General features: G+C 19.7%; 4 protein-coding genes across 4 annotated transcripts; 3 read left to right on the forward strand and 1 right to left on the reverse strand.

Annotated features, from left to right (window-relative positions):
• Positions 1 to 202: 202 nt before the first annotated feature.
• Positions 203 to 1,097, forward strand: MKS88_000819 (uncharacterized protein; the record flags this gene model as incomplete). The annotated part of the gene is made up of 2 exons (XM_067219456.1): positions 203 to 298; positions 426 to 1,097. The coding sequence occupies 2 exons, from the start codon at positions 203 to 205 to the stop codon at positions 1,095 to 1,097; spliced, it is 768 nt and encodes a 255-aa protein (XP_067075600.1).
• An 11,147-nt stretch (positions 1,098 to 12,244) lies between these two features.
• On the forward strand, positions 12,245 to 13,293 carry MKS88_000820 (uncharacterized protein; the record flags this gene model as incomplete). Its single annotated transcript, XM_067219457.1, has 2 exons — positions 12,245 to 12,331; positions 12,457 to 13,293. The coding sequence occupies 2 exons, from the start codon at positions 12,245 to 12,247 to the stop codon at positions 13,291 to 13,293; spliced, it is 924 nt and encodes a 307-aa protein (XP_067075601.1).
• Positions 13,294 to 16,821: 3,528 nt separating this feature from the next.
• MKS88_000821 (uncharacterized protein) lies at positions 16,822 to 17,696 on the forward strand (the record flags this gene model as incomplete). Its single annotated transcript, XM_067219458.1, has 2 exons — positions 16,822 to 16,908; positions 17,037 to 17,696. The coding sequence occupies 2 exons, from the start codon at positions 16,822 to 16,824 to the stop codon at positions 17,694 to 17,696; spliced, it is 747 nt and encodes a 248-aa protein (XP_067075602.1).
• A 3,425-nt stretch (positions 17,697 to 21,121) lies between these two features.
• On the reverse strand, positions 21,122 to 23,678 carry MKS88_000822 (uncharacterized protein; the record flags this gene model as incomplete). The annotated part of the gene is made up of 5 exons (XM_067219459.1): positions 21,122 to 22,246; positions 22,335 to 22,420; positions 22,496 to 23,002; positions 23,125 to 23,533; positions 23,658 to 23,678. The coding sequence occupies 5 exons, from the start codon at positions 23,676 to 23,678 to the stop codon at positions 21,122 to 21,124; spliced, it is 2,148 nt and encodes a 715-aa protein (XP_067075603.1).

The following is a 23,678-nucleotide window of genomic DNA, read 5'->3' on the forward strand; positions in this document are numbered from 1 at the left end:
AAATGAAAAATCTCATAATTTATTTTTAAATTTATTTTACGATGACTACATGGAAAAGCATATTATATTTATGTATATTTACTATATGTTTACGAAGAAATAATAAATATAATTTTTTTAATAAATATAGATTTTCATATCACTAGAAGAATATAATATTATTATTAATTTTTTCTTTACTTAATATATTGGAATGTTTAACATGTATATATTGAAACTAAATATGAAGATAATTATATTAACTTATATTGGTGCGTTTATTCTTTTAACATGGATATGTCATTTTAACGTGGATATGGTATGATAACGTTGTTTAAATGTTTTTGTATTATTCTTAACGTTTATGTTTTATATATGTTAATAATATTCTGTAATAATAGTTTATTTATATATTTAAATAATAAATATCTACCTTGTTTATTTAGAGATATTTTAGTAAATTTTTGGATGACAATTATTACCATAGTAGTAAATTAGATGCAAGAACTTATAGATTACTAGGAAAATATGAAAAGCTTAAAGATTCAAAAATTGTATATTTAAAAAAGGATGTACCACATAATGTAAAATACGAAAAAAAAAATATACGTAATAATGAAAAATGGACCGAAAAAAAAGAACATAATAGAAATTTATTGAACATGGATCATTATTATACTCAAGTTACAGATTACAATAATGGAATATTTGATGGGAAGCATTTCCATTTTGAAAGAAAATGGATTAAAAAAAAAGATTATGAACGTTTTCTTGAAAAAAAAAGAAGAATTTGTGATATATCCTTAAGAAAAATAAAACTTAGAAAATACAAATTTGGAGTTGCTCTATTTTTACTTTTTTTCTTTTTGGGAATAGGATTATCCGTATTACCAGGATTACCATTTATAAAAACTGTAGAAGGATGGATGAAAGATAATGAATTATTGAAAAGTTTGTATAGTGCTCTAGATGACTTGAAAAATGGAGAAAATTTCTATATTTATATAGGATTATTCAGCATAATTATCATAAAATTATCGGTAATAGTTATAATAGTGATTTATAAGATTTTAAGGAATAATGAAAAATATAATAGAATTAAGTTAATGACGGAGTAAAATGTATAAAAATGAATGTTTATCTTTCTGTAAAATCTTTAATATGAAGTAATAAATGAAAAAACTTTATTGATATACTTAATAAGCATATATATATTTTCTAAAGTATTATAATGCTACAAGTATATCTAGTCTCTTTGATGCACAGCAACAAAAATATATGTTCTTCCTTTTTTGTCTATTCTAATGTTTTAATGTTTTAGAATTTTCATTTTCAAATATCATTATAGATTAAATATTATGGTGTAGCACATATATTTATGAGTTTAAATATATATCTATGAAATATAATTGATTGTGCTTTAATAGGAATATATAATAGCAGAATTTACATAATTATGTAGAAGTTGGATAATTTAAAAGTATACTAAACAATTATGATTTCTTTATTGTATCTCGTTGAGCCTAAAATTATTATTTGATAAAGTTATTAGGAAAATTTTTTATTTTTAAATTAACAATGAATGTGTGTTGTTTTGTATTTAATGAAAAAAAGTATATGTATTTCATTATGTTGATACATGTATATATATTTTTGTTTTTTTCATAGAAATGAACTTAATATTTATTGCATAAAATGCGTCCATGTAAAACATATTATAAAACTAATATATTGAAAAAATCAGTTTAACATACTTTTAGCTTGTTTTATTCCGAGGAAATGTAAAAATGTAGATATATAATTAAATAATATATGTTTTAATTATAGATTAACTATAATATCATACTAAATTTAAGATTATCAGTCACTAAGTTTAAATGCATTTTTAAAATCATTTATCCTATTAATATGGTTCCTAACTATTGTACTAACTAGAGTCTGAGTAAAATATTTATATATAAATTATGTTGAAAATTTAAAATTAAATATAGAGCATGTAGTTCTTATTTTTCATGTTGTTCTCTTATTAAACTAATGAATTAAATTCAATTAGATATTAATAAATCATCTATTGAAATACTTTTTTTCTTTTCTAAATATTATTTATAAAATTTATGTCTACTTTTTATAACATATATCTTTTTATTTTACTAGTTGGTACTAATTTTAAATATCCATAGTTTTCATTAATTATTTCTCAAAAAAGATTACATAACTTATGAGGTAATATATTGTGAATAAATAAAAACTAGGCAAATGTTTTTTACATACATAAAACAAAACTCTTCTTTCTAGAGAAAAGGTGTTTATTGAAAATATGACATCATAGTTTGCAGATATTAAATAATTTTATTTCTACAAAATATATTTTTTTTAAGTATGCGAAAATATTAGTAATTTTACTCATGGAGCAATAAATTCATATTTTAAATATTTTAAAATTAAATTTTTTATATTTTTCGATTTTATATGAATTAAAATTCCATCTTTTTTACTTAACTTTTGAATAAGGTATTTAATATTTTCCTTGCAAACTATACAGTAGAAAAGTTACTACTATATACATAAATCATAATTTCCGCGTTATTAAGAATTCCATATTTCTATAGTCTTATGTATGAATACTTTATTTAAAGTATTTTTTAAATATTCCTTTTCATTATTTTTGGAATTTTTTATAAGTTCTATAATAAATTATAAGGCTTTATAATTTTATTTTTGTTTCTACCTCGGAATATGATAGTGAAGCGATCATCATATATTACATACTTTCTATAACATTATGTATTAATACAATACCATTATTTATAAATTCTTCATGATATTTCCTTTTAGTAATTTGTTTTATTTTTTTTTCTGTATAGTAGAAAATTATACATTTATGTATCTTGGAGTATGTAAAATATATGAATTTAAAAATGAGTTCATTCTTCTGAATGTAGATAATTCAAGGAAAAATTATATTAATTATCCTTCGGTTTATATCGTGATAGTTCTTCTAAAAATGAGGTATTTAAATTTTTTTTGAGAATACATAATTATATTATTTTTAGTGTGGGTATAAGATGAAAAATTTTTATTGATTTTTTCAGTTTACTGTAAAACATTTGGAATATGCAATAAAACATATATATTTTTACAATCTAATAAAAACAAAATAGGAGTATTCCATAATGATAATATGAAGTTATAAGTTTTACATGATATTGTTCTTCATTAAATATTTTATATTGAGTACTCACCTAAATATGCATACAGTTATAATAAGTTGCTCCTAATATATATATATATAATTAATCAAGTATTAAAAATACTTTGAGTTTGTCGTAATGGTAGTATTTTTATGAGAAAATGTTATAGTACCATATGTGAAGAAAAAATTATATACATGAAATACATACCAGTAAGCATTAAAAAGTTTAAAAAAATTATATATCTTTGTTGTTTACGTATAATATTTCATAAAGATTTGTATCGTTTCCTAATTTTTTATTTTTTAAGCATAAAAAAAAAACATGCTATAAGATTTTCTCGACTAAAATTTTTAAAGTAAATTGAGGATACTTATAAATGTATTAATTTCATCGGATCCGTGAGTTTTGGAATTGTTATGTGTACTTTTTTTTTTGTGTAGAGTAATTTTTATATAGTTAAATTACTAAGAAATAGAAAAGAAAAGAGATATAAAAATAGAAAAATAATTTCATTAGATCATAATATTATACATATATACATGTAGGAAAACTAAAATAAGTAAATGTTCATCTTAATATTCGAAGAATACTGATAGTTACTTCATATCATTACCTTTATATTGTTATGTATTAATTGTCGCTTTATTCAAAATGTCATAATATTTTAATAAATTTTTGTTGTTTAGAATTTATAGATAATTAATTATTTCTTCTTTTTGAAAAAAAATTAGACTAAAATTACGTTGTTCTAATTTTTTTTATTTGTATGGAAATATTTAAAAATATTAATAATACAAATGCATGTATTATATAGAATTACAAAATACAACAAAATTGAAGAACACTCTTATAGGTTAACATAAAGAAAAATATTACAGAAATATTCTTTAGTATAAGGAATAAAAATTATTTATATAAAAACTGCATAAACGGAAAAACAAATATGATCAAAGAATTTTTATACAACTGAAAATTTTGTTTTTAAGTAATTATTCTTATTGCATGGTGCTATTAGCTCGTCGTTTATCTGTATATTTATAAAATACATAAAGTTAATTAAATGACAACAAATTTCTTTTTTACTAGAAGCCACCAAAGGAAAAGATAATTATATATTTTCGACAGGTATAACATTAATACCTTAAAAAAGTTAAATTATTCACCCAAAAAATTAAAGAAAATGCTTTTTTTTGAATCTACGCATATTATGTTTTTAATTTTTATATGTTATTATTGTTCTTTAAAATATATTTTTTTTCTTCGTCTCACTTTTTAATGTATTTTAAGTATTTACATTTGTGCACATATTCCTTAAAAGTTCTTTTGTACATGTATTCATATCTACCTCTTATTTCACATTTTTATTTTTCTCTTTTACATCATTTTATTCTGCTTTTCTTTTTTTTGTAATTAATTTTTTTTTAAATTAAAATCAAAAAATAAGAAATTATTAAACGTTAATGGTATTCACGCACGAGTTTTTAAAAATACTGTAGGGCTAAATTTGAATTTTACAGTTGTGTCAATGTCACCGAAATGTGTGCATAATGTTGAACTTATATAATAATTGTTATTATATGAGCAATTAAAAATGGAATTTTTTTTTTTTTTCTGTACTTAGGGTATAAATTTTGATTATATCTATAAGAATTAACGTAGTTCCTGCATGACTACCTTAATAAATATAAAATAAGAGAACTAAGTGAATGAATATTATGTATATCTAAAAATTATCAGCATTATATTAATGAGATGTACGCTTTCTTTTTTTAAGTTTTTTTCACTACTATCAAGATGTCTTATTTATCCAGAAAGCAGGTTATGTTGAAAAAGGAGAGAATGTAGGAGAAGAAAATCATTTTCTGGCAAGGTCGTGCAAAACTCTGAGAATATAAAAAAAAGGTAAATAACATAAAACGTGATTGATATTGATTCAAAAACATATGTATAACTGGGTATTTTAAGAAAACTTTTTTTGTCACTATTTATTTCATTGTTCAAATAGATATTACGAAGTTTTTTTGAAAACGAAGTTGCATATACATATAAATGTGTTATTCAAAGAGGACAAACAAAAAATGTTAGTGTATCTTTTTACACCATTTTTCTAATTAATTTTTTCTTTCCATTGTATGTATGAAAGTGCAAAAATTCGAAAAAATAAACCTATAATTATGTAGTTTCTTGGGAATCGGTGACATAAGAGTTGAACAAAATTATTTTCAAAGAATTTATATGTGTGAATCATGCTGCTATACTGTGTACATATGTATGTGCATACATAGGTGTATATTTACATGTGCATAAGAACATGTATGTATGTAAATTCATACAGGAGTGTGTGTACAAGTACATATGTATACTTACATAATGTAAAGTACGAATTTATATATTTAAACACAAATACATTCTTATATTTTAAAAAACGCACCTTTATTTTTAAACATGAAAAATTACATTGAATCATTTATCTATGTTATTAACATGATTTATAAAAGAATGTTTTCCTATGTAAAAGCAATAATTTCTAATAAAACAAATAAGATGCATTTTTTACAGATTGATTTATCTATTTCATTTTATGCAATCATTATAGAAATTCGTTATTATTTCTGAGCTTCGTACATATATGTATACATTTTTTTATTATGTTGTTGTACCATGCATGTGTAACGTGAATAAAGGAATCCATGGGAATAATACTTTCATACAGTTACTAATGCTCATTTAATTTATTAAAATAAAGATAAATAGAATAAGCAATTTATTATGGGAGTACAATTTTATGTCATTAACTGAATCAATTTGAGGATACAATTGAGTTCAAACCTATACACGTTAGTAGAATAACATTATTCATTATTAGATGCATTTGTGTGCACATGACAAGCAAGCATATATATATGATGATTTATACTGTCTCCCTTTGTATGTTTTAGATTATTTATAATGAAATGTTATAAAAGGGAAAATATGTGTACACATGTATATGTATACAGACTTTTGCATATTGGAAATTAATTTACATTACTTTACAGATATTACCAACTTACGTTCATTCTTTATATATCTGAAAAATTTGGAATAAGTACATGTAATTAAAAGAGAATGGAACGAATAATAAAATTAAAATAAATAAAAATAAAATATAAGGCCAATGCATGAATTCGCTAAAACAGTTACTTCCATTAAGGACGTTAATAAAGAAAAAGAGATAAGAAAACATATATATTATAACTCACTTGAACTGTGAGCTGGTTAAATTAATTATTTTAAAAGGAAATTCGTTTAACTGTAACCCATTTTATATTACATCAGAAATATTATCGTACGTCTGATTACCTCAATTAAATATCTTTATATCGAAATCAATTAATGCTTTCATCGTAAACATGGAGAATGCAAAAAAAACGATATAAAAAATAATAATGTATAATGAGCAAAGGTATAACCAAAAGGCCAAAATATATTAATTCATCGTAATATGATAGTAAACATTTCATATATGTCACTAAGTGTACATATACATAAAATGTACTTATATTTTAATGGATATGTTCATTATTTTCACAATAGTAAAACAGGTATCTAAGATAAGATACACGTGTAGTAAATAAAAATATGCATAAGGAAATTATGTATGCAATTTGAATGTAATGCATGAATTCATTTGTAACAAAAAAAAAGGAAAAATTATACTTTAATTTTTTTTTTTTTTTTATAAGAATTACATTATATATATATATATATATATATATATGTTATCTTATTTGTTATGAGAATGTATTAGATCAGTTTTTAACAACAACTTTATTAGAAAAAATAAATATCTTTAAATTTCTAGAGTAAAATGAAACACACATGCATAAAACTCATAATGGTCCTAATGTTATTGAATATTTTAATATATAAACGTTTACGTGGACATACTTCAATAGATGTCATAGTAATATTAGAATTGTAGATAAGATTTAATAGTTGTATAATATGTATTATTTTAAAAATATTACGTAATGAAATAATTAGAAAATAATAATTTCCCTAAAAATATGTATAGCACATTATTTTTCGAACAAAATATTAAAACAAAAAAATTCATATGCCTTATTATAACAATAAGTACATGCTAAATTAAAAGGAAGTTAATATAATATAACAAATGTTATATTTATGAGAAATTATTTTTAAAAATGATATTATATCTACAATAATTTAATAAGTATTCATGGATTAATTTAAGTATATATGAATTAATAAATATGCATATATGAAACATATATATATATTTAATACTTCTACTCTCTTATATAGTATTTGTTATCTCAGGAACTAAAGTATTTCAAAAAAAATGAAAATTATTTATTGAATGTTCATTCATTTTTCTGAATATATGCAATTATTTAATTTAAATTGATCTGGATATTTTTAATAGTTCCAAAATGTATAAAATAATTTAGGCAAAAATTATGTTCCTAAATATTATTAACTGTATTAGTTACACAAATATTTAGAAAGGAATTATAAAAATGGAGTTTATAAATTCATGTAATTTGTATCATAGTATATTATTATTATTATATAGTTTTAATTATTAATATAATTACTTCTATATTTTTATATTAACACAAATTTGTAAATTTTGACAAGCGGACATCCAAATGAAAGAATCATTTAATGGTCTTGAAGAATGAATCTTTTTGTATATATATATATCTATATATATACTGCATATATATGAAAAACTAAAATAAAAAAAATTATTTTATTATCTGTGGGCAATATTATAGTGTAATATGTGTTATATAGCCTATTATAAATTTAAAGCTTTTTTATATTTTTCTTTAATTATGTATTTTTTGTATAGATGTAATTTACTTGCAAATATTCTGATCAATTTATAATTATACTATCAAAATAGTAAATTGTGTTTTATAATTATCCACATTTACTCCATTAAAGAAAAACTATTGAATATAACTATTTCTTTTTTTATATGTACTTTTCATAAAATATCTAATTTATCTTAAGTTAACATATGCAATTTAAAATATGGTTTTCAGTAATATTTATATGTAAATCAATGAAAAATATATAAGTTTTTATCTGATCCATAAAAATGTTAAAATATAAAGTAGGCATTAAATATTCTCCAAAATTTTATTATTTGTTTTTTTTTTATATTATCTTTTTGCATACATAAACAAAGTTATTTTTTGTTTTAAATCATTTTATATACAATAATTTTCTATTGGAAATTTTCTACAAGTATCATATGTATCTTCTTCTTTTCTAATACTGTTATTTATATAGAACTTATAAATATATATATATTTTTTTTTTATTTATATTATTAAATACAAATTAGTTAGTTCTTAAATTTTCATAAATTTCACTTTAGAAATAATAAATAGAATGCATTATCTTATATTATATAAAAATAATAGTATTTCAATTAAAATAAGATGGTACAAATATATAAAACTGTTAAACTGGATAATAGGTTTTTAAATAAAAACGTTAGTACGTTAATTGAAACCTAGAATATAAATTTTATATTATTACAGTATAAATTATTTACATGTTGTAGGTTTATGTCACATTTTAATACAACATGTGTCATATAAAAAATATGTCTTATTTTATTTTTTTTTCTTTTATTCCTATCAATACTGTTGTATGTTGTACAAATATTTATATTTTTTAATTTAATGTAATTTTTAGAGGGTATAAACTATATAGAGCTTCAAAATCATTCTTTGGTTGATAAGGAACAAATTAATAACTATATTCCTTGTATAAGCTAATGCATCTATTTTCAGAGCATATATTATATTTATACTAATTCTGAAAATCCCTGTGAACTAAAGAAGTCATATTATTTTAATTTTATTATGGAAATTATTGATTATAAAATTTTAGTATTGTTTTGTACGAATGTTAATATATATATATATATTCTTTTTTTTTTTGGAACATTTATGAATATTATTAGATTTACAAAAAATGATTTATTTTTTGTTGCTTTTTATATAAATTTGTTGAAAATATTTACAAAAATATATTTAAAATTATATATGATTCTTTATACTTTATATTTATATTTTATTTATGTATATTTATGCGTTTTAAAAATATAAAAGAACAATGCAAATACATATATATTTATATCGCTATCTTGTAGATAAAAAGTTATTATTTTTCTTAATTAAAAATATTGTAAAATTAAACAGTTCTCATATGAAAGAAAAAATGTAATCTTTTATTATAATAAAAAATCATAGAATTATATTTTTTATTTAGAAATGTTCTAATATATATTATGGTATAATGATAACATAGCTGAGAATTTAACTTATAATTTTTGATATTTGAAATTAAATGTATTATAATAAAATTTCCATTATAAGTACATTTATAATATTATAAATAATAAAAATATATATTTTTCATTAAGAGTATCCTAGATAAATATTTTGTTAATTAGAACTGTGCAGATGGAACCTTAGATTCAACAACCGATATATTATTATCAGAAAATGAGAAAAATCAAATAATATATAATTAAAGATATATTATTTAAAATTGGATAAGATAATTCTGAAAATGAAAGTGATTATATTGATTAGACTTATTGATGAAAAGGTTAGTGTAATGTCAAACATAATTCAAATTCTACAGAAAATAAATTAATCAAGGAATGAGTGTATATTATATGTTAATCATTTGAGGTGATAAATATATTTTTGTTTTTCAAAAATAATTATATAGAGAATTTAGTTCTATATATTAATGTCGGAAATATACCAGTACTACTAAGAAAAAAAGTGTACAATATTTAGCTTGTATGAATATCTTTTTATTATTTACCTTGTAGGAATATTTTTGTTTATAATATTTTTGTTACTTTCTTTATTTTTTAATTTATTAGAAAATTTATTGTTTATTAAGAAATAAATTACGGAAAATAATATTTTACTCTAGCAATAGAGGTACAACTACAATGAACTTAGTTACTTTATTTTGTAGTTTATTGACCATTTATGTACTTGTAAATTTTATAAAATACATAGTTGATGTTTGAGAAAATTAGTTATATCCTATTTACATTTCATATATTGTTTTTATAAATAATATTCTTCATGAATCTAATGAAGTTTTTCTTTATACTAAATGGAATTATATTCTTAGCAAGATCAATTGTTTCATAATTATAAATTTTTTCTTATGAGCACTGAATATTATATAAATATATATGGATACATAAAAGTAGAAAAAAATATATTAAATAGTTTTAACATTCGCTTGTTCATACATTAGCTTTATTATAATAATGAATTATTTTTTGCGATAATTTAATAATCTTATGAATTGTATATAAATATATATTTTTCTCAACATATATAATTGAAATTTATATTTCTCATTATTCACAATATAAATATGTGCTTTATAAGAAAAAATTATACGTACAACATGTATCATGTGTATTTACATTGTGATAAGTATGAGGTCGTTTAAATTAATTTATAAAATTAGAGTTAATATAATCTCTCTAACCTAGTGAATTAATTAATGTTTTTAAAAATTATATAATTTTTTTTTTTTTTTTTGTCTAAGTGATCACTTGAATGAACTTTTAAAAACGTATTTTATACATTAGTTTTATTTTCATTATATTACGTTGTTCTTCATATATTAAAATCAAAACCATATCTGTTCTCATGTTTATATGTATTTTCTATTTAAAAGTAAATATAACAAGTCATATTTATAGAAAAACTATTATGTGAAATATATGTTTCATAACTTATTTGATATAAAGATATTTTCAGTAGATATTTTTTTTTGTGAAAGTATGAAATTATGAATACATAAGTATATAATTCTTTTTTAAAGTATAAATTATTAATAGAAAATTATCGATTTAAGAATTCTTGAAACATTATTTTTATATTTGAGTCTTAAAAATTTATACGATTACTTTTTATGTTATGTAATTTTTTGAGCTAAGAACTTTTTTAAAAAATTAATTATATGTGAAACATATATTGATAAAAAAAAATTATATTGACTTTGCTATCGAATTAATTAAATAACTAAATTATATTACCTATAATGTTTTTATATAATATACCTTGTACAAAATTTCTCTATAAATATTTAATAATTTTTCATTATATTTCTTATAAATATATATATATAACATTAAAAAAGAAAAAGGTAATATAAAAAAAGTCGATGAATTTATAAATATTTCTTATAGACATAATAGTATAAATAATATCTAATTAAATACTATAACCTACAATATTTATATTAAGGAAGTAAATGATCAGTGTTTATATATCTTCCAAATATATACTTTTTGAGTAGTTCATATACTATAAATTTGATGTTATAAATACATTATAAATCATAATATAAAGCGTATTTTTATAAAATAATTAAGAAACATACGACGAAGATATTAAAAGAAAAAGTTGTAATAAATGTTGTTTTCTTCATTTATTATTGTATTGTTAAATTTATTAATAATATTTTGGGAATAACCAGTTTTTCCTTGATATGTAAAATAAAAAGATATAATAATTAACAAGGATACATCAATTAAATGAGTTATACTCTACTTAATATACAGAATAATGTATTATGTATGTTCTCTACATTCTATATTCTATATATTCCATACTTGGACATATTGTGAAAGCATATATATAATTATTTATTTTATTTTGTAAATTAAAAAAATAATTATTTAATTAATTTACTGTATTTAATAAATAACTTATATACTATGAATATTTATTGATGAATTATATTTATTGTATATTTTGTAATGTAACATTCTTATAAATAATATTAACATAACAATTTTAGATTATATTTTTGAAGTTATATTTCCCTTTTTCATTGTAAAAGAAATTGTAATTATACAATATTTTTTATAATTTTATCAAAAAAAAAAAAAAACATTAAATAAATAATAATAGGGATCTATATCATTAAAATTATATTATATTGCTGCTAATTATATCATTTCTGCGTTTATTAGCGTATTAAATACTTATATTATGGAACAAAAATTTAAGTCATTCTTATATATTAAAATTTCTACCTTTATACTTTTAACTTGGATATGTCATTTTTACATTTATATGGTTATGATAATGACTTTTAAGTATATATGTATTATTTATCTTTTGGTGTTTTACTATTGTTAGTGTTTTGTTTTACTGAGAATTTATTCATTTGATTAAATAATAATTTTTTCCTATTTTTTCAGAGTAGGCAAGGTAAACCTTTGGTTGAATGCTACAACCAACATAGAAGGTTATACGCAAAAAATTACCGTTTACTGGCAATATATAAGCAAGATAAGGATTCAAGTATTGTGTATTTAAAAAAAGAGATATCAAATCGAGTAAACAATATAAATGATATATTTTATAATGAAAAATATTCCTCGGGAAAAACTAAACAGTTAAATGGGAGATCACAAGGAAATAAAAGAAAACATAAAAAAGATATGAAAAATAAATCTTGTATATTTGAAACGAAAAAATATTCCCATTTAGAAAAAAAAATCTTCAAAGAACTTGATTACGCAGATTTTCTCAAAAACAACAAAACAATTAGTGATAAGATTTACAAAAAAATAATGATTAAAAAATGCGGATTACGAGTAGCCTTACCAATATTACTGTTTTTTGTATTAGGCATATCGTTCATATTAGATAATTTTTGTGGATGTGGGCTTACACATGGTTTGCTTAAAGTAATAGTTTTTATTTCACCTGCTGTAAATGCTATTAAACTTGGAGAATATTCATATCTTAAAACATTTGGAGATCTTTCAAATATAATTACTGATAATAAGGCTTCTCCCGCTCTATTAACTTTGCATATGTGGTTGACGAAATCACCTTTAAAAGGGTTTACACAAGCTTTGTTAAAAAACTCAAATACAAATAAAGTGAGAAATTACTGTGCTTCAGGATTTTTGGGATTTCTTATATATTTTGTACCTTTCTTCATATTAAGTATAATTCTTATATCAGGACTTGTTTATTATCATAAAAAAGTTAAAAAATATGAAAAAATTAAATTCAGGAAAAGGTAAAATGAATAATAAGCAATATTTTCTTTACTGTAATGAAACCATCCATATGATATAATACACGCAATACTTTAAATGGTATTCATAATATATATATCTATAACTGACTAAATTTTATAGATTTATGTTAATATAACTGGTTTAATTCATACGCAGCAGTATAAAAGTATATTCGTATTTTTTGTTTATAATTTTGTATGTTTTAATATCATTCAATTTATAGTTTAAGGTATCGTATGAGATTTATTCACTATTTTGTCTTAATGTTTATATATGTATATTTTCATATATTCCTAGGATAAATATGTTTTTGTGTGTTATAATTAATATACATTATGGAAATTTATATAATTTTATTGATACCGTGTGTTAATTTTTATTTTAACTATGAACAATACTTATTTATATTATTTTATCATTTTCTAGTTTAAAATGATTATTTGTAGACTTTATTTAAAAAATGTTTGACAAGATTTAATTAAATTATTATAAGTCCTATTTTGTTTTCAATGACTTTACGCAAATATATTCTGTTGTATTAATGTAAATATATATATTTCATAAAGTAAAACATTATATTTATTACGCAGAATAGGTTTTATGAGAAATACGTTATGGAAAAATTTCATTGTAAAACACTTTCTAAAGGTTATTTTTTTTTTGAATAATAAAAAAAACAAATTACAAATATATAATAAAATATTATAATTAAATTTAGGATACTTATAATAGTTCATTAACTCAATAATTCTCTGTATTCAGAATTAAATGAACAGTTATCACGATTTATTATTTTGTTATTATTGTGAATTAAAGTGCCATTTCTATATGGTAAAAATTAAATAAATATATACTATATTAATACATTACATATAGAGAATATATATTTTATATTTTTTACAATATCTAAAGTTTAATTTAATGAAATAAATGTAATCAAATATTAATTAATAATATACATAGATACATTTTTTTTTTATTTAATAATGGTTAGATTTTAAATACATTCATATCTACAAAACAAAAATAAATTATTATTAAGGGAAATAAGAAAATATATAATATTTATACATTAATATAATAATGTGAGAGTGTTTTTTATATATATTTCCTTATTTTTTCTGGCTATAAGTATATTATGTAAATAGTTATTATTATGTAAAGATGAATAAAAATATATTTAATTTCAGTTCAGAATTTCTAGTTAATCTATATTAAAAATGCTTTTTTTTTTAAATAAAATAAAATTATAAAAAAAGTATTATTTTTTTAGAAAAGTATCATGAATACATTACTTTTTTTTTTAATACAGTTGTTTTAATTTGATCCATTAAAAAGAATTTATATATTTATTTGTGTACATTTTAATTAAATAAATATAATAATTTTATACTAAAAATATTAAACAATTATTTACTGTTCCAAAATTAAAAAATAAAGTAGTAAAATATACTACGTAAATGCAAAAATAATTTTAATACATTTTAGATAATAATATTGAACAAAAAAATGAACTTTTCTATATACTTATAGTTTTGAATACGTTATCAACTAAAAATTCAACGTTTAGTATAAATAATGAAATTAAAATATAGAATTGAGAAAAATGTTATAAAACGTACAGACAAAGGAATATACAATAAGAGATTTGAAAGAATATTCTATTACAATATTATAATTCAATTGTGGTATAAATTTTTAATAAAGACAAAAAAATATATTTTATAAGGATATTAACATATTTTTATATTAATTGTTAAATAAAATAAATCATATATAATTTAAAAAAAATATGAATTATTTTTAAATGATAATGCTAAAATAATATTTAGAAATCAAAAATATTGCAAAAACAGAAAATGTATATTTATAATTAATTGTTTAAAGGATTATAATATATAGTGTGTTCATTCCTCGTAATTAATTTTATAATATATATATTAGTTATTATTGGTTTTTAAAATAGGTTGCATTATATTTTATATAGAAATATTATCTGCCAATTAAAATATTAAATGTTCAAATCATTGTAACAATTAAAGGTAGATAAAAAGGAGCCTTCATATATATTAAGATAAATGTATAATTAATGTAAATCTATATAAATGCAATGACATTAACTGTTTAATATAATCACTTTTTTTTAATGTTAACTTGTAGAAATAATATTTTTTAATGAGAACTATAATTTAACATAATATTTTAGACTATTACAAATATTTATTGTGCGTATAAAATATTAATAAATATCACTGTTAGATTTACACATAAAAAAATAAATATTGGGGTATAAAATTTATTGTTGTTAACAGTTTATTTAATAAAATATTATTTGTTATTATGTTTATATTGACTTATTATGGTTCTACTCTGAGTTATATTCATAACATTACTAATTCATAAAGAAATATATAAAACATAACATGAAAATCCTAAAAATAACAAAAGTAAAATTAACAAAACATGCATTTTAGTAAATTATATAGTACTTTCTTATTTTTTATGGGAAAATTATACACTATACATGTCATACCTATTTGTAAATATATTTAATTTGAAATATACTTTAATTAATATAATTGCTTGTAATACTTCTATAAAAATTTTTACTTCAGCGGATTTTATTTCTTATACTTTTTTACTACAATTGTATATTATATAAATTTATATATGTTAAAAAAACAATTAAAAAATAATATAGTTGAATATAATGATTATTCATTTATAATTGACGAAATCAATTAAACTAAATTAATAATTGTAATTTTTAAAAATAATGGTGCATATATAAAAAATATGTACATATTTTCTTTTATAGGCGATATTTCTTAAATGATTAGTTGGTATCGTATATATTCATAATTTAAAAGGATTATACAAAATAAAATATTTTTTTTAATGAGAAAGTAATGCATGTATTATAATCATCATAATACAATTTCTGTTTCAATAAATTATTATTTAAGTTATTATATTATTATAATAATTAATGTTTTATAAAATATAACTCGTTTTTCATAAATACAATGTTTACGAATTCATAATTAGTATTGGGATAATATCCTTAAAATTAGTAATTTTTATGTTAATATATATAGGAATATATTATTTATATGTTCCCTACATTCTCTATAGTAGACAAACTCAATATTTATATATAATAAGAATTCACATATTTCTTTCTATGTTTATTCCAAAAATAATTAATAAAATGTATTACTAATTAGTACACTATCTTAAATTAAATATATATTAAAATATTTTTGAATAAGTTCTAATTAATTTATTTTTATGAAACTTATTTTTATTTTAAAATAATATTATGTTATATTTTAAATAATATATTTTTAATATTATTTTACTTTTTATATGTGGTATAATCAATTATATTTTTATACTTTTTTTTATATATTTATGATAGAAGAGTAAAAAACAAATTTTTTAATAAGTATAGAACTGTTTGTTATTGGAAATACATTATATTATGGATTATTTTTTCATTAATATATTATAGTGTTAAGGAACTTTATAATGAAAAACAAAATTACGCTAAACATAATTATTAGAATTGGCATGTTTGCCATTCTATCATGGATATGCAATTTTAACAATTATGTGGTATAATGTCATCAAATAAGTATATTTATTATTATTTATATTTTTCCTGTTTTACATTTATTAAAATAATATTTTACAATTGGTATATTTATTCTTATTAAACATATATATTTACTTTGATTTTTTAGTATATATTTAACAAATCTTTGGATGGAATATGTAACTATGATATGGAAGCATATACAAGAAATTATAGATTACTATCAAAATATAAAAAGGATGAGGCTTCAAATAATCTATGGTTAAAAGGAAAGCTTCCCAATAATGAAGTCTTTGGACAAAAAATCACACCTAATAATGAAGGAGGAACTTATAGAAAAAATAATCAATCACATAAATATTTATTAAATAAAGCACAATATTACACTGAAGTTATAGATTATAATAATGGAATGTTTGATGGAAAACATTTCCATTTTCAAAAGAAATGGATAAAAAAAAAGGATTATGATACTTTTCTTGAAAAAACGAAGAGAATTGGTGATATATCTTTAAAAAAAATAAAATTTAGAAGTTATAAATTTGGAATATCCCTATTTTTTGTTTTTTTTCTATTTGGAATAGGATTACCAGTATCCAGTGCATTTGGGCCATCCGATGAAAGTGGCATAGGAAATATTATTTTATCTTTTCTTGAAAGTACGCTAGGTTTAGGTAGTAAAACAAATGGTTATATATTATTATTTTTAGTAACATTCATTATGTTAGCAATCTTGATTATAATAGCTATTTATAAGATCTTAAGAAACAATGAAAAATATCAAAAAATTAAGTTGATGATGGAGTAAAATGAGCAAAAAGTAATTCGAATTTTCACATAAATTAATTATTAATAGAATGTATTATATGTAATATCTATACTGTTATAAACTTTAGAGTATTATTTATTATTTGTATAATTTTATAAATACACATGTGTATAAGGTATCATTTTTGTACGAAGATTAATAAATTAAGTTTTAATCTTTTTTGTAGATTTAAATGTTTTAATGATTTTCATTTTGTACTATAAATTATTGTTTCAGAATAGATAAATATCATTGCTTAATATATATATTTGTGTATTAGAGGAAGATTGATATTAACTGTGTATGAATTGAATCATAATTAATATATAATATTAAAATTAATATAATTTTAATTAATATATATTAGGATTTATATTTTAAATGAAAAATACCTATGCTCTCTTTTTTACCTTGCTCAATTCTAAAATAATTAAAGGTAGACTTGATCAGTAAGTTACTTCGTTGACATTATGTTGAAAAAAAAAATGTTTATCTTTGTATATAATAAAACGAAGTGAATGTATTATGCTATTTTACGTATATTTTACTCAAAAAAAAAGTCATAACTTTTATTATATGAAATAATTTTTATTATAAATATATTATATAATATATTTATTACCTAAGACTTTTCAACAAATTCTTTTTTTTTTTATTGGTAGAATTGGGGAATTATAAATATATAATGAAATAATATGATTTTTTAGAATGGATTACATATAGTTGTTTACTAATTTATATATTCTAAGCAATTAATATTAAATGAAAAGTTATAGTTATTATTTTATTATTGGGACTATTTGTAACAATAATAAACTTTTGACAAATTTACTTAAATATATTTTATATGAAAAAATATATATATTAATATATATGCTATATATTTCTATTATTTTTTAAATATTTAAAGAATATATTAATAAATTAAATTTAAATAGATACCAATATATAATATGTTGAAATTAATTATTTTTTTTCTTATTCTATGCCATATAATTAAAATATTATTATATATACAGCATTATATTATATTGGAAGTGATATAATAATGGTTGGCAAAGATTTTTTAAGAATTCATAATAATTGTTAATTCGTGTGCTTATATTTAGTGTAGAATATCTAATAAAATTAATCTCATTAAAACATTTTATTAATATCAAGAAAATTATAAGGTAATATAGTTATGTTTTCTTATATTTAACAAATAAAATGTAACAGTTACATTATTTTTATTGAAATAAAACGAAATTCGGGTTAATAATGAAACAAAAAAAAACAATAATAATTCTGTTTGTATATGAATAAATTCATTGAATATATATTCATTAATAATTCGTTTTCATATATCAGCACAATAATAATTAATAAGAACAAAATATATAGTAGTAAAAGAAAACAAAAATAATGAAATTAATATTTAATATTATAAATAAATGTATCATTTACATATTCTATACAATTTAACAAAAATTGTCTTATTTTAAATTCTAAAAAAAAAAAAAGCAAAGTTATTTTTTCTTATTAGTATATTTACTCAGCGAATTGTTTTCACGAATAATTCAGAAGTTAATATAATTATTAAAATAAGTACTTTTAAAAAATTATTCTGCTATGGATATTCGATGCTTCTTCTATTATTACAGTACTATTATTAATATAAATAATATAATTATTTTCGCATTTTATCAAATTTTTTTATTTATAATATTATTATGTCTTTCTTTAATTTTAAAATATGTTTCTTTAAATAAAATAGACATTTTGAAAAAATATTAAATATAATATGGAATATATTTAGGTATTAATATAATGACATTAACATCAATTTATAGTTGTTTTTATAGGTTTATGTATGATAATATTGTTTTACAATTATTAGTTTTTAATATATATTTAGTATACTCGCAATAGTTTTATGAGATTATAGGTAAATTAAAAAATGTATTCGAATTTCATTTAAAAAATATAAAAGAAAACGCTAATATATATTGTGCTTGTAATGTATGCTTTATATTAATTAAATATGTATATGCTCTTTATCTTATGTTGTAGAGCATAAGAGTATTTATTGAAAAGTTTCTTATATACGTTACGATAATGTACTATAAAAGAACATTCGTTTTTTTAATGGTAATATAATGTGATAATATCTAAATTCAAATGATTCTATTCAATAACCATGAAATTTGGATAATGTTTATATTATTAATTAAAGAAAATTATTTTCTAAATAAAATATTATTAATATATAATAATATAACTTTTTTATATATTATAAGGATATAATATTAAGAAGAATGAATATATGTATTTTGACTATGATTTTATTACCCTCTCGTGAAAATTATAATAAATAATAAGAATATATTTTTTTTTATTTTATTTATTAATATTATTCCTGACTTAATTAGTTTATCGAAACAATAAACAAAATGGGATTGTAATATTATTTGCTTAATAGAAAAAATTAAATAAAAATTTATAATATACGTATTTTTATGGTATATGGTAACAATCAAAAATTCTTACATATCAAAATGTATCTTATACTTCCACACTATGAGACTAATATTGATTTATATTATAAATTTAAATACATATATATATATATATTTATATACAGTTTTAATAGGAAAATAATATGAAAAAGAAAAATATTTAATAATCTTGTTAACTAAAATGAAAAATTAAAAGAATTATTCTGTAATTACAAAAACCAAAAAAAAAAAAAAAGTTGAAAGTCAAAATATATAAATTATCATTAAAGTGTAAATGAAAAGTAGGTCAATATTTTTTATTAACATAACATTATATTAATGAAATTTTAGGTTTAACTAAAAGGGGAAATATAAAAGATATACAATATTTTTTAAAATTTCTACAAAATAATTATATTTTCTTTCATTTCCTTTCTGTTTTAAAAAAAAGTTGAAGCTTATGTATTTAGTACTTTTTAATTTACATACATATTAATATTTAACTTTTATTTTTTTGATTTCATAAATATATTTCAAAATTATTATTTTTGTTTTTTTTTATTTTTCTAAATATTAATTTTTCCCTCAATATTTTTGGAAAATATTAATATTAGTTTATATATAGATATCTTTATTAGCATTTTAATACATATATTGTGTTAGGTATTAATATAACTTTATAATAGTTATTATTACATACATTAAAATAAGTATATATAATATGAATATTTTTAAGATAACTGTATTAAAATTTTTACATTTCACACCTAATTTCCATTTCTATGTTATTCATTAATTAATAAACTTTTATTAATGATCCCTTTATATTTCGCAAAGTGTATAAAATATGTTTTATAAGCACCATCCGTTTATATATAAATATCGTTCTATTATTTTTTGTATGTGAATTATGAATTTATAGAATGTATTTTTCCAAATTTAATAAGATTATTCTACTATGTTCTCGTTATATATGGAATTCTCCGGTGTATCTTCTACTCTTACCCATTTTTTTATTTCCTGGCTAAGACCTTCCTCCCCTGTATAAGCAGGAATTTTTTTATATTCTGTATTTTCTAGAACACTGGCATTAAATTCAATTATTTCTTTTGTAACATTTGATTTTGTCCCTAAGTTTACTTCTGTGGTGCAGTCATTTATGTAGCTATCCAAATGTAATCCCTCATTTTCTATAAAATCTTCCTTTTTGCATTCTTCCAATACCATCATGAATACTAGTATGCACAATTTCGCTAGTAATTTTTTTTTTATATATTTATATAATTCATCATAACTTACCTTCTGCTGTAATTCTTCTGTACTTAGTAGTAAAGTATTATTTATAATTTCTTCATTTACATGCTCATCTATCGTATTGAGCAATTCTTGTGTCATTTCTTCGTACCATTCCTGTTCCAAGTATTGTTCTATAATCATGTGCTTTTTTGATATCCATTCTCTCCATAAATCCTTTTCTCCTGCTGAAAATGAATCTTTTTGAATTTTATTTGAAAAATTCACTTTTAATTTTTCACTATTTTTTATGAAATCCTTTTCTTTTTTCCATTCATTTTTCAAATAATTAAACCATACAGTTTTTTTTAATTTTTCAGAAATATTTCTATGTTCTTTTATCCATTTATTGCATAAAATTTTTTGTTTTTCAATGTCATTAATACTTTTAGTATTTTCCATTATCAGTTGTCTATTACTCAAATTAGGATATGTTTTATATTCCTCTTCTGCGAACATTTCTAGGCATAACTCTAAAAATTCTCCTTTTTTGTGTTCCCATTCTTCATTTCTGAATTCTTCTAGTACTTCCATATGTATTTCTATAATGGTTTTAAATCTATCCTTTTTTTGCTTTTGTATGTTTAAATTTTTTATGTCGTGTTCATGTATTTTTAGTTTTTTTATGATACTTTCTTCATCATGTAATAGGCTTTCTGTATGATAATGCGTTAAAAATTTACTTTTTTTGTCATAAAGTGAAGGTATCAGTATTCTTAGAAATTTCATTTGTCTTCTTTTTATCTTTTTTTTTTTTTTTAACCTTCCTATTAAAGCATACTACAGCACAAAAAAAACATATACATAAATTACATTATTACGTTATGAAAATTTTATAATATTTGTCAATACTATAAATTTATTATACTTTGATGAAAATGGTAAATATAATGATAACTAGAATGCTTGTTAGTATTAATGATATGCTGTTGTTATGTGGATTTTTTGCTGGACCTGTAATATTTTTTTAAAAATATATATTATATATTATAGTTATTTCAGAAATAGTATAAGTATTGTTAATGATACTTAGTATTTTAGAGGACGTAGGTAAAACAGAAGGAAGAGAATCATTCGTTGACATTCCAGGTGACTGAACAATATCAGCATCAATGTGTGCTTCTGAGGCTTGAGGATCTGGATCAGGTGGTTTATAAAATGTTGGTGCTTCTGGAGGTGGAGCTTCAAAATGTGTAGAATATTGTGATGGTTTAACTTGCATATCCCCTGTAGAACTAGGTTCACTTCCCATAGCTGTAGTTTCAGATTGTGATTTGTGAACGTTTGAGGGAGGTTCTGGTTGAAGTGTGGACGGTAGTTCCTGTTGAGTTTCTTGGGTATCTTGAGATATTTTTTTATCTCCGTCTTTTTCTGGTGAAGCTTTTCCTGTATATGAAGTTTTAGGTGTTTCTTGACCTTGACTTGGTAAAGTTACTTTTTTTTCATATAAAGATTGAGGAGGTGAAAATGTGCGCAAGGATGAACATTCAGTTAGAGTTTTAAAAGTTTCTTTATTTCTTAAGTCGCATGTAAATTCTGAACGTTTTTTGTTTTTTTTTTTTTGTTTTTTGTTCCGTAGCATGTTCCAAAAAGGCTTTCCTTTTCTTCAAAATGATTCTTCATCTGTCCAATCCACTCATTATATGCGTTACACTTACTTATGTATGTATTATGATTTTTTTGGTTTGTACTTAACGCTTTTATTTCATCAAGATCTCTCTTTTTCTTTTCACAAAAATCTATTTCTTCATATTTTAATTTTAAAATTTTTTTATCATCTTCCTCTAAAATTAAAGGGCATCCTCCATGTATAACTAGATTTTTATAGTAATTATTTAACTTATAGTTTAGTGTTCCTTTCCATGTTTTTTTATGATCTTTATAAAGTTGTGGTGGATTTTTGTTCTTAATTAGATAATCAGCCAAATAGAAGCATCCATTCCTAAATGTATCTTTATCGTTCTCATTAATTAAGGAACTAGTTTTTTGTTTTATTTCATTTTCAATATTTTTAAACACTGACAGTCGAGAGATTGTGAATGTCTGTGTACCATAGGAATTATAATACTGTATACAAAAGAATTATAATTATTTATTTAAGCATTAGTTTTTGAGTTAATTTTATTATAGCTTTTTTATCATAAATAAATTATGCATAAATTTATGCGTATTAAAAAACATTAAAACTTACCTCGGAAAAACAATTATCCAT

This window comes from Plasmodium brasilianum, chromosome 2 (assembly GCF_023973825.1).
Source record: "Plasmodium brasilianum strain Bolivian I chromosome 2, whole genome shotgun sequence".
Lineage (NCBI taxonomy): Eukaryota > Apicomplexa > Aconoidasida > Haemosporida > Plasmodiidae > Plasmodium > Plasmodium brasilianum.